This window comes from Rhinolophus ferrumequinum, chromosome 3 (genome assembly GCF_004115265.2).
Source record: "Rhinolophus ferrumequinum isolate MPI-CBG mRhiFer1 chromosome 3, mRhiFer1_v1.p, whole genome shotgun sequence".
Taxonomy (NCBI): Eukaryota; Metazoa; Chordata; class Mammalia; order Chiroptera; family Rhinolophidae; genus Rhinolophus; species Rhinolophus ferrumequinum.
The window spans coordinates 19,984,010-19,999,699 of record NC_046286.1 but is presented as its reverse complement, the minus strand read 5'-3'; the positions used below and the strand labels follow the sequence as shown (position 1 = coordinate 19,999,699).

Sequence of the window (15,690 nt, the reverse complement as noted above, 5' to 3'; positions counted from 1 at the left end):
GTGCGAGACAAAGTCTATGAATATAGCAGTAAATTCACGAGCGTGTTTCAGTATTTCAATGGCTCTTGGTATGTCATATATATATCTATATATCTATACACGCACACATATGCAAATACTTAACATTTGGAATATTGGAATATTATACAAAATAATATAAAAGATAAGTAGAAGGCTTCACCAAAGTTGAATTTTCATTAGTGTGTAAGTTGAATATGTAGAATGATATACTTATACTCCACATAATAATACATAGCATAACATGAAACAACATGTCAGGTAGTATGGTAGATAAGAAAATTAAGGAATTTGATTTTTATTAATGTATGAATTGTATATATGTATATAAAAATATACATATAGTCTCTACACAATATATACTAATATAGACTAACATGTCCGATAACAGAGCAGATGACAAGAATACTTCAAGAAATTTGACTTTTCATTAGTGTACAAGTGGATAGAAGTAGTGGCTTCTAGGATCTATCAATATACTTGAAAATTTTGTCTTAAATATTATAAACATCCTTCCTACATAACAATTTAGTTTGACTATTACGTGAATTTCAGCCCGTCTGACTCCTGTCAAAATGATCACAAATTTGGTATTGATGGGGTGAGGTGAGATAGTTGGGGTTTCACTAACATTTAACCCCATCCTCCACTTAACTGCTCTGGGGCTTACACAAGTGTGTGAGTTCCTAGTACTGAACACCAGCTTTTAAGTTTTGTTTTTGATATTCGTGTTTTAGGTGGAACCATCATCAGCATCTCAGGAGTGGGGTTCAGCAGGGAGCCAGCTTTACTTTGGGTGCTTGTGGGCAATCGGTCCTGTGACATTGTGAACTCAACGGAGACGAACGTCTGGTGTGAGACGCCGCCTGCCTCCCTGCTGCCGGAGGCAGACATTCTCACGGTCCCAGCCCCCGTGGAGGTCTGGGCTGGCAACATGTCCTTCACCCAAGGACCTGCACCACGCTTGGTGGGGAAGGACTTTACCTTCTCATATGAGGTGGCCGCAACACCAGTGGTCACTGCTGTGCGAGGAGAGATCACGAATGGCAGCCTGAGACTCATTGTGGAAGGAAATAACCTCTCCAACTCGGTGATTCTCCTGGGGGGCTTGGACTGTCATCTTGAGACACAGTCCTTCAGAAGCAACATGAGCCTGTTTGGGTGCTCCTTTCCTCTTCACAGTTTGGAGGCCGGCGTCTATCCTCTTCAAGTACGTCAGAAGCAGATGGGGTTTGCTAACATGTCTGCAGTGCCCCAGCAATTTGTGGTGCCGCCTCAGGTCACGGCCATCTTCCCAACACAGGGGTCTGCTTGTGGCGGGACGGTACTCACGGTGAGGGGGTTTGCTCTCAACTCTAGGAGGAGGTCAGTTCAGGTTGATCTTTCGGGTCCTTTTACTTGTGTGATTTTGAGCTTGGGAGACCAGACTGTCATCTGCCAGATTAACCTGGTGGGTGACACCTTGCCTGGCACTTTCTTCACTCTGAATGTCACAGTGCTGGTCAATGGGCTACCCAGTGAGTGTCAGGGGAATTGCACTCTTTTCTTGAGGGAAGAGACGACTCCTGTAGTGGATGCCTTGACCACTAACGCCAGTGGGTCTTTGACTACAGTGCTGGTTAGAGGTCAGAGGTTAGGCACCACAGCTGATGAACCGATGGTGTATTTGGATGACTATCTTCCTTGCATTGTCACTTTCTTTAATGCAAGCCACATGGCATGCTGGATAAATGACTTGAACCCAGGACTCCACTACCTGTCAATAATTCATACAAGATATGGATATGCATGTTTTGGCAATGCTTCCAGACTCTTCTATATTTCGCCTCAGGTGTTTCATTATTTCCCCAAGAATTTCAGCATACATGGTGGAAGCCTCTTGACCATAGAGGGCACAGCCCTGAGAGGACGGAACAGCACATTGGTCTACCTTGGCCAGCAGGCCTGCCTGATGGTGAATATCAGCGCCGAGCTCATCCAGTGCGTCGTTCCTGCAGGGAACGGCTCTGTGGTCCTGGACATAGAGATAGACGGGCTTTCACACCCGATGGGAGTCATTGACTACAGCAACACGTTCACCCCAGAATTGCTCTCTGTTTCTCACACTGATGACATCTTAACCTTTGTGGTGGCCCGGATCTCAGGAGCTGTGAACGTGGACATTTTTATTGGGATGTCCCCCTGTGTGGGTGTCACGGGCAACCACACAGTTCTCCAGTGTGTGGTCCCATTCCTTCCTGCCGGGGAGTACCACGTCAGAGGTTATGACTGCCTCAGAGGGTGGGCCTCGTCTACCCTGGTGTTCACATCGAGAGCTACTGTCACAGCAGTGGCCGAGAACTTCGGTAAGTCGAGCAAATAAGACAGAGCACTTTCTTTATGTGAGTGGACTACCGTGTCTCCCCGAAAATAAGACCTAGCTGGACCATCAGCTCTAATGCATCTTTTGGAGCAAAAATTAATATAAGACCCAGTCTTATATAAGACCTGGTATTATATTGTATTATATTGTATTGTATTATATTATATTATACCTGATATTATATTATGTTATACTATATTATATCATGTTGTTATATTATATTATATTATATTATATGCCGTCTTATATTATATTAAAATTCGGGAAACACAGTAATAGCTACTCTCACTACTCTAAAAGGTGGGCAATCAACATCATTCTGAAGGAGAGAGAAGCCTGATTGGCCTCTTACAGTCTCAGTTTCCTCCTGAAACTTGTCTTTCTCATGCGCCGTGTATGAGGCTTTGTTTTTTAATAAGGGAATTGTGCATATTCTCTAAGTGTGTGATTGTGTTTTAATCTGATGAATTAAAGCCATTTAATTTTGTGTTCTAAATTAAATAATACCATTTATAAGGGCTCACGATTTGATCATTTAAGTAGAACGTAAATGCCTTCACCTATTTTTCGACCTATGTGTCAATTTAAATTATTTTAAACTTATTAAATATGATTAATTTTTATCACTTTGTAATATTTCACAGATGAATTCATACTCCACAAATAATTGAACGGAATAGAATACATTGGTTGAACTTTTTTCTCCTTTTAGATACACTAGAGTTTGCCTTGCCTTTTCTTGCCACGATGGTTTCGGTTTCTGTTTATTTAAAGCCTTAATGCACTTGAGATAGCTCAAATTTGATTGTGATGCACAAAGTGCACAGGAAATTATGGGAGCTGAATCTTAGACTGATGAAGTACTAGCCAAACATTTTCTTAGAACAAATTGGTCTGGCTTCAGCTGGGTGGAATGCAACAAGGATCAGAATTTTGGTCCCTGGTCTGTCAGTGACTTAGTTGGCTAACTTTCTAAGCCTCAGGTTCCTTATTTCATAAAGGGGTTTGGGCTGGATTATCCCTAGTTCCCCTTTTACTCTCTAAGATCCATCACTTTTATAGTGAGAAAGCAGGGGTACGAAATGTACCCTTAAGCCAAGTGGTACTCTTGAGTTTGTCAGGTGAGTGTCTAAGTACCACCGAGACTTGATATGAAGGCAGTAGCAACGGGAACTCTACCTCAGTGTGGACGAGACATTGCCACCTGCCACATGTCCGAGTGTCCTACTGACAGTTACCTTTACTGGTTCTCAGACCAAAGCAAAATCCGTTATTTGTTAAGAATTGTCATACAGTTTACCCATCAGGGACAGGCACTCTCATACAGGGCTGATAGGAGTCTAAGACGGTGCAACATTATTTTGGAGAGAAATAGGACAGTATTCATCAAAATTACACGTTTACATTTCCCTTGACCTAGAAATTCCACTTCTAAGCATTTGCAGCAGTTTTACTCAAATATGTGTACTGTTCATTGCACGTATTTGAATAAAATAGAGAGGATAAATAATAAAAGTATCAATCAATAGGAAAATAGCTAAATAGATTATGGCATAATCATATAACGGAATTCTAAGTAGCTATTAAAATGATGAGTTAGGCATATATATATATATATATGTATTTGGAAAAGTGTCTATACTATATCTTTAAAAACCATATTCTTTTAAAGATATTATATCTTTAAAAACCATATTCTTGTAGAAGAATATGCATAGAGAGATGTCTTTGTATGAAAATACGTATGCTTAGAAGATTCTGGAAGGATTTACAAAACACTCCATACATGGCTACCTCTGGGGAGTTAGATAGGCGATTCGGGAAACTTCTACTTTCATTTTATATTTTTTTTGTATAAAAAATTTAACAACTATAAATAAGCATTACTTTTCCTTATAAAAATTATCATGTTTTTAATAGGTTGTTGAATATGATTGGGATCTGACAAACAAGGACTATGGCTCTGGAAGCTAGAGCTAAATGAGAATCAACTGAGGATATCGGGGACCTAAAGCCAGTTGTGTGGCATCTGGAGGGCATAAAAAGAATGATAGGCAGCAAAGAAGCATGGATTTGAATTTTGGGTTAAGTAAAGAAAGAGAGATTTGCCTCTATGATCATGAACGTGTCGTTTTCTCTTAAAGGCTGCCTGGGTGGAAGACTTATGCATGTGTTTGGAGCAGGATTTTCTCCAGGGAACATCTCAGCTGCTGTGTGTGGTGCTCCCTGCCAAGTCTTGGCTAACGCTACAGTGTCTGCCTTCAGCTGTTTGGTTCTTCCCCTGGATGGTCAGTGAAAATGTCATATTTTTTTCTTTGAAGAGGATGTATGAAAATAATATTCTTTGGTTAACTCTATTTTTGTAATTAATGCTGTACCGATTCCTAATTTTACTATGTGTTCCTGGGGAAAGAATTTCTTTTCTCCCCATCTAAAATGGTAGTTAGAATCAGGGACCACCTGTTAAAATGGTTCATCTCTTTTGTTATATTAATGGCAACAAAAAATGTATCACCTCTGTTCTTGATTGTAGTCCTATGATGGAGAAAGTAATTCTGAGTTCTGAATATTGGTTTCAAGGCTAGCTTTAGACACTGTGGAGAAAACAATCCCTTGGTCTTGTTCTGGGGTGGGGCTGCTGAAAACATCTGCTTACTGGAGGTACAAGTGAAGGGATTAGATCGTCAAGCTAGATTTCTCTTCCATATTTGCCTAATGTGTTCAGTTCTTGTATTCTTATAGGCAAAAGAGCCTATCGTCCTCTGATTCTGTAACGTTCAGGTAATTATTTGAGCCCTTACTCAGTAAAACATTATGATCTCTCACTGTTTTCAGCTTCTTAGAAAAGAAGGTGCGAAACTTTGATAGTGCCGTGATGGGGCTTTATAACACAGGATAATTACCCATTGAGCTTCAGAGAAAAAGACAAGTCAAAGGGAAGAAATTGCCATTATTCCTACAGAAACAGCATAGCCAGGTGCTTGTCTTGTTTGCATAATCATAGATCTTGTACTTGTATCCTTGAAAATCATTTGCACACATGCTTTCTGTACAATACTTTAAGTTATATGCCTAATATGTGTTTGCAACTGGAATGTGGGTGAAGGATTCATAGGGTATCACTTCACCTGAGCTTGAACAAAAATTCCATGATGGATAATACTATTGTGATGGTAGTTTACATTGGATTGTCTTGGACAAGAAGGAAGAGGAGGAGAAGGAGGGGGAGAAAGAGAAGGAGGAGAAACAATTCTTGTTTAAAATACTAGCAATTGAGTTCTATTATATTATCATCATATATAAGCAGAACATTGTGGAAGAGAGATTATTCCATTTAAAATTCCACAATAGGTAACCAAGTAAATTTAATGAAAAAGTTCCATAACAGGAAACTTAAGATGCAGTAAAAGATTTAAGTCTCAGATGTTGTCTGTTTTCATTCTTCACTCTACCTCCTGTGCATAGAAGAGTGCTGCCCCGGTGTATGAGCAAAGTTAATGCTTGATGAAAGAATAACGTAGGAGTTAGGAAACCGTGGCAACAGAAAACCAAGACTCCACAATTAGGTTCTAATAGTTAACTAATACTGCTACAGTTTTTTTTTTAAAAGGCTTTCACATATATACTGCTTAAATTAACTTTTTAAGCCTCTTAGTATTATTTCAAGACAATTAATTTTAACTAGAAGTACAAGATAAAAATCTTGTAAAAAATGAGGTTTCAAGGTCAGTTAATTGTGGTATTGGAAGTTTGATAACTCCTAGGAGTGGAATAATAGAAATTATTATATTTTAAAAGATTTGATTAAGTATTAGAACAGGACTTCTTAACATTCTGTGATTTTTAAGAGGCAAGTTGTGAGCTGTAACTCTTACCATTGCCACTAGGTGTCACCAAACACTCATTGATTGTGCAAGAGCTGCTTATTTAGTTTAGGGAAATGGATAATTAGACTTATTTTCCTTTTTCCTTTTTAAAAAAAGTCTTTCAATTATAGTGTCTAAAGATGGAGACGAACTGGTAAAAACCAGTTCCACTGATTTCTTACTTAGGATCCTAGATGGTATTCAGGGATTCTATCCAACACCTGAAATTGAATAAAACATTTTGAGCATATGGTTGTGTATTTTTTTTGTTTCTATGACGTTTGTCTCTAAAGGGCATCAAATGATTGAAGGGAGTGCGTCTCACAAATTATTGGAAACCACTAATAATTCCCCTACGTTCAGAGAGGACTGAGTATAACTAATTTAGTTAAGACTATTATATTTTAAAATATTTTTTTTGGAGGATGATTTCACAGCAGCAACATTTAAAAGTATTTCACAGTTGCCATGCTTAGAGAAATCCATCCTTTTGTTTAACTAACGCTCCCTTACTCTACTTTTTTCAGCGTTAATCAGCTGGCTGCCCTTTGGAAAACTGAATAATCTCAGTCCTTCTAATGCAGTGGTTCTCAGTGATAATACTATTGAGAATTATATTATTTTGAGAATTCTTGAGAAAGTACTATTATTGTTATTATTTTTGCTGGAGTAGCAATAGCAGCATCACCTGGGAGTTTGTGAGAAATGTGAAGTCTTGGGACCTACTGAATATGAAACTTTCCAACAAGTAAACATTTGGGTATAGCTCTTCTGAGCCCTCTCTGAATTCTGACATTCTTTCCTAATTTGAAGCCTAAAACTAGTTAGCTCTTCTGTGTAAGCAAGTTCTGGCCATATTGGGTAGCGTCATAAAATGCCTGCATACACGATATTAGGTTGGTGCAAAAGTAATTGCAGTTTAAAAGGTTAAAAACAATTGCAAAAAACCGCAATTACTTTTGCACCAACCTAATAATCTGATCTCGTATTTGTTTTTTTCTTTAATTTTTTAAAATTTTTAATTTTTATTGGGGGAACATTGGGGAACAGTGTGTTTCTCCAGGGGCCATCAGCTCTAAGTCATTGTCCTTCAGTTTGGTTGTGGAAGGTGCAGCTCAGCTCCAAGTCCAGTCGCTGTTTTTAATCTTCGTTGCAGGAGGCACAGCCCACCATCCCACGTGGAAATCGAACCGGCAACACTGTTGTTAAGAGCTCGCTCTCTAACCAACTGAGCCGCCCCTCTGGCAGCTCAGTGGCAGCTCGTTGTCTTCAATCTAGTTATGAAGGGCGCAGCTCACTGGCCCATGTGGGAATCAAACCGGCAAACCTGTTGTTAAGAGCTCACGCTCTAACCAACTGAGCCATCCGGCTGCCCGTCATATTTGTTTTTAAAATTATACTGCTGTCTTGCTGGTTTATAATCTCTGTTACCTATTATTCCAAGTTATTTTTTCTTTCTTTCTTTCTAACATGACTGTGCACAGCTGGACTGTCCTCATATTTATATGATTTCTTTATTTCTTCTGTGGTTTACTGCCTTACTATTTTCATTTGGTCTTTTGTTTATTTCTCTTAACTTCTCTAATTTGCTAAGGTCACTTTGAATTCTGACCCTTGCTTTGAGTTTTATTTCTTAGTTTGACTTTGTACAATGAAAAAAGCAATGCTTCACATTCTGGGATGTAGATGATAGCCTAGAACTTAAACTTTCCTAATTATTGTTTTGCTTGTTCTGATACCACAATACAAGTGTGTTTTCTTTTCATCCGTGGGGCGGGGGTGTTAAATGTGCCGTTCTGAAAAAGTTCTGCTGCTGCTTTTGGTGTCATCTATCTTTACCTTTCCCCAAAACTGTGCTTCTAACAACAAAACAAGAATTTTACTTTTTCACATGATAGATTGCTAAAACATCCTGTTAGGTTCAACTAATACTTTGTGTTTATAAAATCAGCAAGATCTTTGATCTTTGGATTTCTTGCATTTATACCTTGAATTATACCACATGACTTTTTCATGGAAACTAACATTTCCATGAGGCATGAAAAGCTAAAGTGATTAAGGTCACACAGCTATTTAGTGGCAGAACCTTGAGTAAAAATCCATGGATTCTGATCCCAGCCCTGGGTACTTTTCATAATCCACCTTGTCAATTTGCATCTACCTAATCACCCATAATGAGTTCATTATTTTATAGGTGTTGAGCCTGTTTTTACTTGCCCTAGGGCTTACTAACTGGAAAGTTCTTATGTTTCATCTATCCATTTGAGAGTCTTACTTGTCAGACATGTTAATTGCTATAATTCATTTAGAACATATTCACAGAGAACCTACTGTGTGGCAGATGCTTTGGAATATGTAGCAGCAACAACAATTTGTGTGTGATTGAGTAACTGCAAACCCTCTCATATGTACTTATCTTATTTATCCTTTGCTGCATTCAGCACTGTGATGTAGGTAGGGCTTAGGTCCAAGCTCACAATGTTTTCTTATTTCTTTTTTATTTTATTAAGGTTTTCAGACAGAACTGCTCCAATACCATCTCACATACAGACTTGTTTATCTTCCTGTTAAAGGTTACTGCCAGTCTGCCTTGTTGATGAGTTTAACATTGTATCTCATGACCCATAAAGAAATGGCATAAGGGTCAAAGGCCTTCACGTAATTGCCTTTCTTCTTTACAAAATGTTAATAGTCATAAATATATGAAAATTAAGAGCTTCTTTTAATCAAATGATCCCATAAAGAGAATGAAAAGTCTAGCCCCAAACCTGGAGAAGGTATCAGTAACCATGTAACCTCTACAGGATTAGTACCCAGAATACGTAAGAAACACAAATCAAGAAGAAAAAGGCAAGCATTCCAATAGAAAAAGAAAGGGCAAGTGACAGAAATAGGAATTTCATAGGAGAGGAAACATGAGTTATTACTAAACACATAAAAAGTTTGATCTAAAAAGTGATGAAAACACAGTTTAAGGGTGCAATGAGATGGAATTGTATATGCACTGGATTGGCCAAAATTAACAGGCTGATACTCCTAAGTGTTGAAAATTACGTGGAATAATGGGAATTGATAAATATAGCTGGTAGGAATGTAACATGATACAACCACTTTCAAAACAATATGGCTCTATCTTGTAAAGTTGATCTTGTACCTACCCTATAAATAAGCAATTTAAAAGCACATGCCCTAGAGAAAATTTTGTACATGTTTGTAGTAGCAAAAAGTGGGAAATGTCCAAAAGTCCATTGGTAAGAAAAAAGATAAATATATTATTGTATGTTCATACAATGCAGTATTGAACAACAGTAACGTGTGATAACATGGACAATTCTTGGAAATATAATATTGATTGAAAAAAATCAGGTCAAGACTCATATGTCATGTATTCTATTTTGTAAAATTTTACAACAAAGGAAACCCAACAATCTCTTGTTTGGGAATACAAAGCATGTGAGACAACTATTTAAAAAATGCAAGTGGTTGTTTCTGAGAAGGAGGAAGGCGTTCTGAGAGGAAGAAGTTTCTGAGCACTTGGTGAGGAGCATACGGATGCGAGAGCATCGCAGCTCTTTTAGACCTTTTGTTGGCTGGTAGACGCACATGCAGTTTTCTTATTATAATAATTCGTATTTTACAAAACATGTTACTTATAGTCTTCTGCATGTATTATGTGCACATAATACACTTTTTTTTTAAAGTAAATTGATTGTTTTCCTGTTAGTTAAAGGACAACACAAGGACTTCATTTATGTAACAATGCGAGGCCTTCAGTTCTTTCCGTGGTTATTAACTAACCTCATGGTGATGTTTCCTGCAGGGTCCTTGGCTTCCCTGTGTGACCTGAAGCCTGAGGAGGAGAGCTGTGAAACCTCCAGCCGAACCTATGTGCAATGTGATTTGACTGTCACCGTGGGGACACAGAGACTGCCTGACTTGTGGCCTTACCTCTACATCTGTGAGGAAAGTATCCAATGCCACTTTGCACCAGATCACCGGACAGAGTCAGTCTTTCCATCATTCTCAGGCCTCTTCATCAGGTGAGCCCGTAGTTGTCCTCCCTGCCCTTCCCCTCGAATGCGTGGCCAATGGACTGGTGGAGGCAGCAGGAACTAGAGGCTGGGAGGATGTGGGACCATTCCACTGTGGATTCCAGCCAGCCTGCATATCAAAGCATCTCCTGTCTTTTCAAGTGTTCAAGAGAACATCTGAAAAATCTGCCCAGTAAACAGGCTGCTTTGTTCTTGCTTAGATTTTAATATTTATCTTCTGATCCAAAGCAACATCTGGTGAATGCCAATGGGGAAAAAGATTAGACATTATGAAAAACAGAAGGCTCTTTTCCCCCTTTCCTTTTTCTTTTCTTTCCAAACAGATTCACAAGTATGAAAAAAAGTCATAGAGAAATCCAGCAGATTGTACAATGTTTATTCAAAGGCAGCGGGGATGCCTAGGCAGAATTACTATAGGTCTAGGATTTAGAAGCCATAAGCTTAGAAGGGGTCTTTGAACTTAAGAAACAAACAAATACCACTACTTTCCAGGTAAAACTCCCTTTTCTAAACAAATTAAAAAAAAAAAAAAGTGTGACCATGTAATTCTGGATGGCCTTAATTTCCACAAGCATTTCTTTCCCAATGCAGTGTGATTTTTTTTTTTTTTCATGCTTAACATGGCCCTGCATCCTTCTTTACTTCTTATCTGGGTGGAGTGCTTATATCTAATTATTTAATGAAGAGCTACTTTCCCATTAAAAATAAATAAATAACTCAACAAGACCAATGACCCAGAATGAAAGAGATGACCAGTCCTTTTCATGGCTTTTCGGTGTACTGAGACAGTGTGTGTATGTATTTTAGTATGTTTGCCACCTGAGGTGTGTGTTTACCGTGTTTCCCCGAAAATAAGACTGGGTCTTATATTAAATTTTGCTCCAAAAGGTGCATTAGGGTGTATTTTCAGGGGATGCCTTATTTTTTCATGTACAACAATCTACATTTATTCAAATACAGTCATGTCATCTTCTTCTGGAACATCGTCCTAACATACTAAATGCGTCCGTCTCGCCAAGGATCTTAACTGGGGCTTATTTTTGGAGTAGGTCTTATTTTTTGGGAAACTCGGTAGTCAGAGGAGCCTCACTCGTCTGGTTGCTTTCTAGAAGGGCATGATGAGCCCTATTCAGGTCACAGAGGAAATGGCGTCCTGAAGGTTACAGTCAGGTGAGACTGGATTTCAGAATTCATTGCTGCTGGGCACCAAGAAGTGCACGTCAGCTGTTCCTGGCTATATGGAATTCGTGGACTTTATGTAGATCCCCAAAACTCATCCTTTGGGGTTCTTCTGAGTCCTTCCTTTACACTCTAGGAGGTGGTGGAGGCTACTGAACCTCAGACCCCATTAAAAGTTATGCCCTTATCTTCCTGACAACAAATAAATACATTAAAAACAAAAGCAAACAAAAAGGTTATGCCTTTATCTATGAATATTATTTCGAAGGTGCTACTCAATGTTTTGGATATTGAAGCAGGCAGACGTGGGTGTGTTTTCTTGAGTAAGAATGGAAGTAAGTGCCCTGTGAGTTAAAGAAACAAAGTTCAGACTCAGTGTTGAGTGTGAGGGGAACCAGCACTGCTCTTTACTGCCAATGTGAAGGTAAGTTACTAGTACAATCTATATAGGACACTTTGACAGTATGTGCTAATAACCTTATAATTCTTCATACTGAGGAGACCCAGCAATTTTACTTCTAGGGTTTTATTTTTAAAAAGCAGTTAGAAATATGTAACATTTATGAAAAACCATATTCTTTGAAGTTTTAGGTATAATAAAAAAATGATATGAAATAAGTGTCGAATAATAAAGAATGCAAGCAAATGAAAATGTACTAAGAAACCTTTAAAAATCATGTTGTAGAATATTTAAACCAAAGAGGGAAATGCTTATAATATATTGGGAAGTGAAAGGCACAGGTCACAAAATATTGTATCAATTTAATCCTAATAATATATGTATTTGTACACACATATACTAGGTGATCAGAAAAAGGTCTGGAAGGATGTATTAAAATGTTGATAGTGCCTATCCCTACGTGGCTGTAGTAATGATCATATTTATTTTTGTCATTGAGTTATTAGGTATCTTTTTCAGTGACCATGTTCTATAACCAGAAAATGTTTAATAACCAGAAAATATACTATAAATTATACAAGGGGCATTAAGAAAATCATGTGCCAAATGGCTAACCTTGGTTTCTCTTAAAACTATGTGTGTGAACCCAGAGAACTACCTTCAAGGATCTTTGCAAGGAACCCACTTCCATTACATGATTTGTCCCCCTGCCAGCCACTACCACTATGGATTTGATATAATTTGGCAAAGGTAGACATGTGTATCGATGCCAAAAATATGCTCAGTCCATCCATTCATCCATTCCTCCATCCTACCATCCAGCCAGTATTTATAAAGTCCCTACTATGTTCTGGGGACTGTGTCAGGAGCTGGTGACTCCATGGTGAATAAGGAAGCAAAATCCATGCCCTTAAGTGTAGATGAGAAAGCCAGGCAATTAACAAGACAATCGCATGTTGTGAGAAGGGCTATAAAGTGATAGAAAATGATGGAGGCTACTTTATACAACTTGCTCAGGGGGCTTCTCTGAAGAAGTGTCTTTTATGCTGAGCTAAGGAGAAGAAGGTGTCACTACCACGAGTCAGGCAGTGGGGGTAGAAAATGCAAAGCACCCATCAAGTTTTATGATCTGTCAGGGGCCAGAAGGGCGGTAGAGTGAGAAGGAAGGAAGATGGCTGAAGGTGAGCTTGGGGAGGTATGTAAGGCATTGAAGGCCAAATCAAGGAGTTCCGATTCTATTCTAAGAAGAAATCAAGTATCTTTCCAAAGTCGCACCGTCAAGCCTTCATAGTGGCAGGACTGGAACCCAAGGCTCTGACGCACAGTGTACTTAGCATGACGCCAAGATGTCAGTATCAGTGATGAGAGCCTTAGCTGAGCTGTGTGCGTTCAATGAGATTTCAGAGCCATAGGAAGCAATTGCAGGCTAAGTGAGGGAGACAGAATGACTGCAAGTGTTTTTATTGCCTATCCTAGAGAGCACATTCAGAAAGATTACCTGCTTGCTTTTGGATCTGATCAGACCAACTGAAAGAGGAATACATTAGGGGTCGTGAACCTTAGGTTCTAGAACTCTTTGCTATCATTTGGACCAAAACTTTTTACCACATTCTCTCACAATAAATATTTGTGTGCGTGTGGGTGTGCCTGCACATCCATGTCACCTATATATCTATGTATCTCTCTCTATACACATATGCTTATATTTATATTTAAATCTGACCAACTGCACTACTCAATTTATTGGATTATTGTGGAAGAAAACATGGAATAGTAGCTATTAAGAAACTTTGACATTTTGTAAATGTTAGACCATTTTTGATACCCTGGTGTTCTGCTAATTTTGATGATGGCTTTTTAATGAAAAAAATCTCTGGTAAGATAATCAGGGACAAATACAAAAAGAAATATGAGCTAAAGCTTACAAAGAAGTCTAAGCTACCAGAAAGGGGTTTTAACTCTTTCAGAACAAGAAGAACATGATCAGGGAGAACAGTGCATTGCTACAGACAAACAAAAGGAGGAAGAAGTCACTTACCCCATTTTCCTTTAACCTGTCTTGACAAAGAACCTAGAAAGGGCAGAAGAAGGCTTGTTCACAGTATGGAAGCCCAAGACCAAGGAAGGTTATAAAGAAAGTTGGCGACTCCTTTCCTTGAGTTCAAGTTGGTATTCCAGATCACTCATACACTGAGTACAGAAACCTTGCTTGTTCAGTTGATGATCTACTGCTGGTAATGAACGTGAGACAGGAGGACACACACAGAGACAGGTGATGGGCAAATATTTCACTTGCCTAAAAAGGGCAAAAGGGTAATTCTGGAAATGTAGACAACTAAACTTGTGTTATCCTTACAATATTCTAGAATGAATTATTAATCAGATGGTTTGTGAGCCTTCAGAACTATGTGGGGACCGATTCACAAGGAACGTCATGGTGTGGTAAACCAACTTTCTTTCCTTTCTGATGGATTTAAAAGTGATTTATGGCAGAAATATTGAGGAAGAGCTCTTAAACTGTTCTAAATACCCTCCGTACCCCTAGTAGCAAAAGAAAGTTTCTAGCTGCAAAGCTCAAAGTGGCGACACAAGCGTGAAGTTGCTTGGAAGCCAGGTGTGTTATTTAAAAAGTCCATGTGAATTTTGCATACTATTTCATGATATTTCCATATTTATCTAAATATTGTATTACATTTAAATTTAAAAGTTAAATTACTTTGCTTCTTCTTTCTGAATCTGTGAGTACAACTGACACTCCAGGAGCAAATGCTGTATTTATCCTGTGGCTTTGCCTACCCCCGGGATGATGGCTCAGCTAAATGGATTTATAGCTACATTATAGGCTCCAGATTCAAAATGCATTTAAGCAATGGGTCCACATCAGTGAGATGACATGTAACAATAATGAATGTAAATTCCCAAATTTACATTTTAACAATAATACCACCAACACTACTACCACCAAGAACTGCCTTTATCTGACACTTTAATGTGTGCCAGATTCTGTGCAAATCATTTTGTAGGCTTCATTGGGCTCCATCCCCTCAACACCTCTCTGTAACAGGCACTCAGTGATTAGGAATTCCACTTTATAAACATGGAAATGAAAGCGTAGAGAGTCATGTATTGACAGTGTCCTATAGATGGTTAAGTGTCTGCTCGGGGGACTCAAATCTAGCTGGTCTGCTTCCACGTCTAACCTCTGCATGTTAATGCTTCTCCGAAAATCAACTGAACAAATACAGCGTGGTGAAATCCTCAGGTAATTGGAGTTCTGAGACCAAGTTTACCCCATCTTAATTTAAGCATGGGGGCTACAAACCCAACACAGTGTTAGGTGCCATGAGAGGGAGGGCTCAGAGAAAGGGAGACCACAACCCCAATGGTCAGCCCAAATCATGTGCATTCAGTTTTGAGTTACGTGATGTTAAAATACTGGCAATCCACAGTAAGTCTTGAGGAGAGTGGGTATGGATGCCATGTCTTGGGTGGATAAGATGCTGGGAATATTTTAGCATAAAGGACATTAAGTAGATGTGGTAGTTATCCTGCTCATTATTTTTAGCAAATTGTGGGAGCAACCATTTTGACATTGATTTAAAAAAAGATGCTCTAGTTTGACATGATGTAGTTAGTTTCTCAAGCAGTGAACTTGTGCCCTCTCCATCACTTTCCTTGGTCTTCTCATGGGATCTGTCATCTTCATGGCTGATGTTCAATCAGCATCTCAAAACCTGAGAATACTGCTCGAGGAGACAGAACACCTGGGTTCTAATCTCAGAGCTGCCATACTTTAGTGTTTGACTTTATGCA

At 38.8% G+C, this 15,690-nt stretch overlaps 1 protein-coding gene across 1 annotated transcript in view; it reads left to right on the top strand.

The window, feature by feature from the left end:
- Positions 1-15,690, top strand: part of PKHD1 (PKHD1 ciliary IPT domain containing fibrocystin/polyductin) — a 429,832-nt gene that overhangs the window by 62,491 nt on the left and 351,651 nt on the right. The window contains exons 31-33 of the mRNA XM_033102675.1: positions 756-2,363; positions 4,525-4,668; positions 10,067-10,286. Coding sequence (XP_032958566.1) covers positions 756-2,363; positions 4,525-4,668; positions 10,067-10,286 — 1,972 coding nt within the window. The remainder of the gene's footprint in view (positions 1-755; positions 2,364-4,524; positions 4,669-10,066; positions 10,287-15,690) is intronic.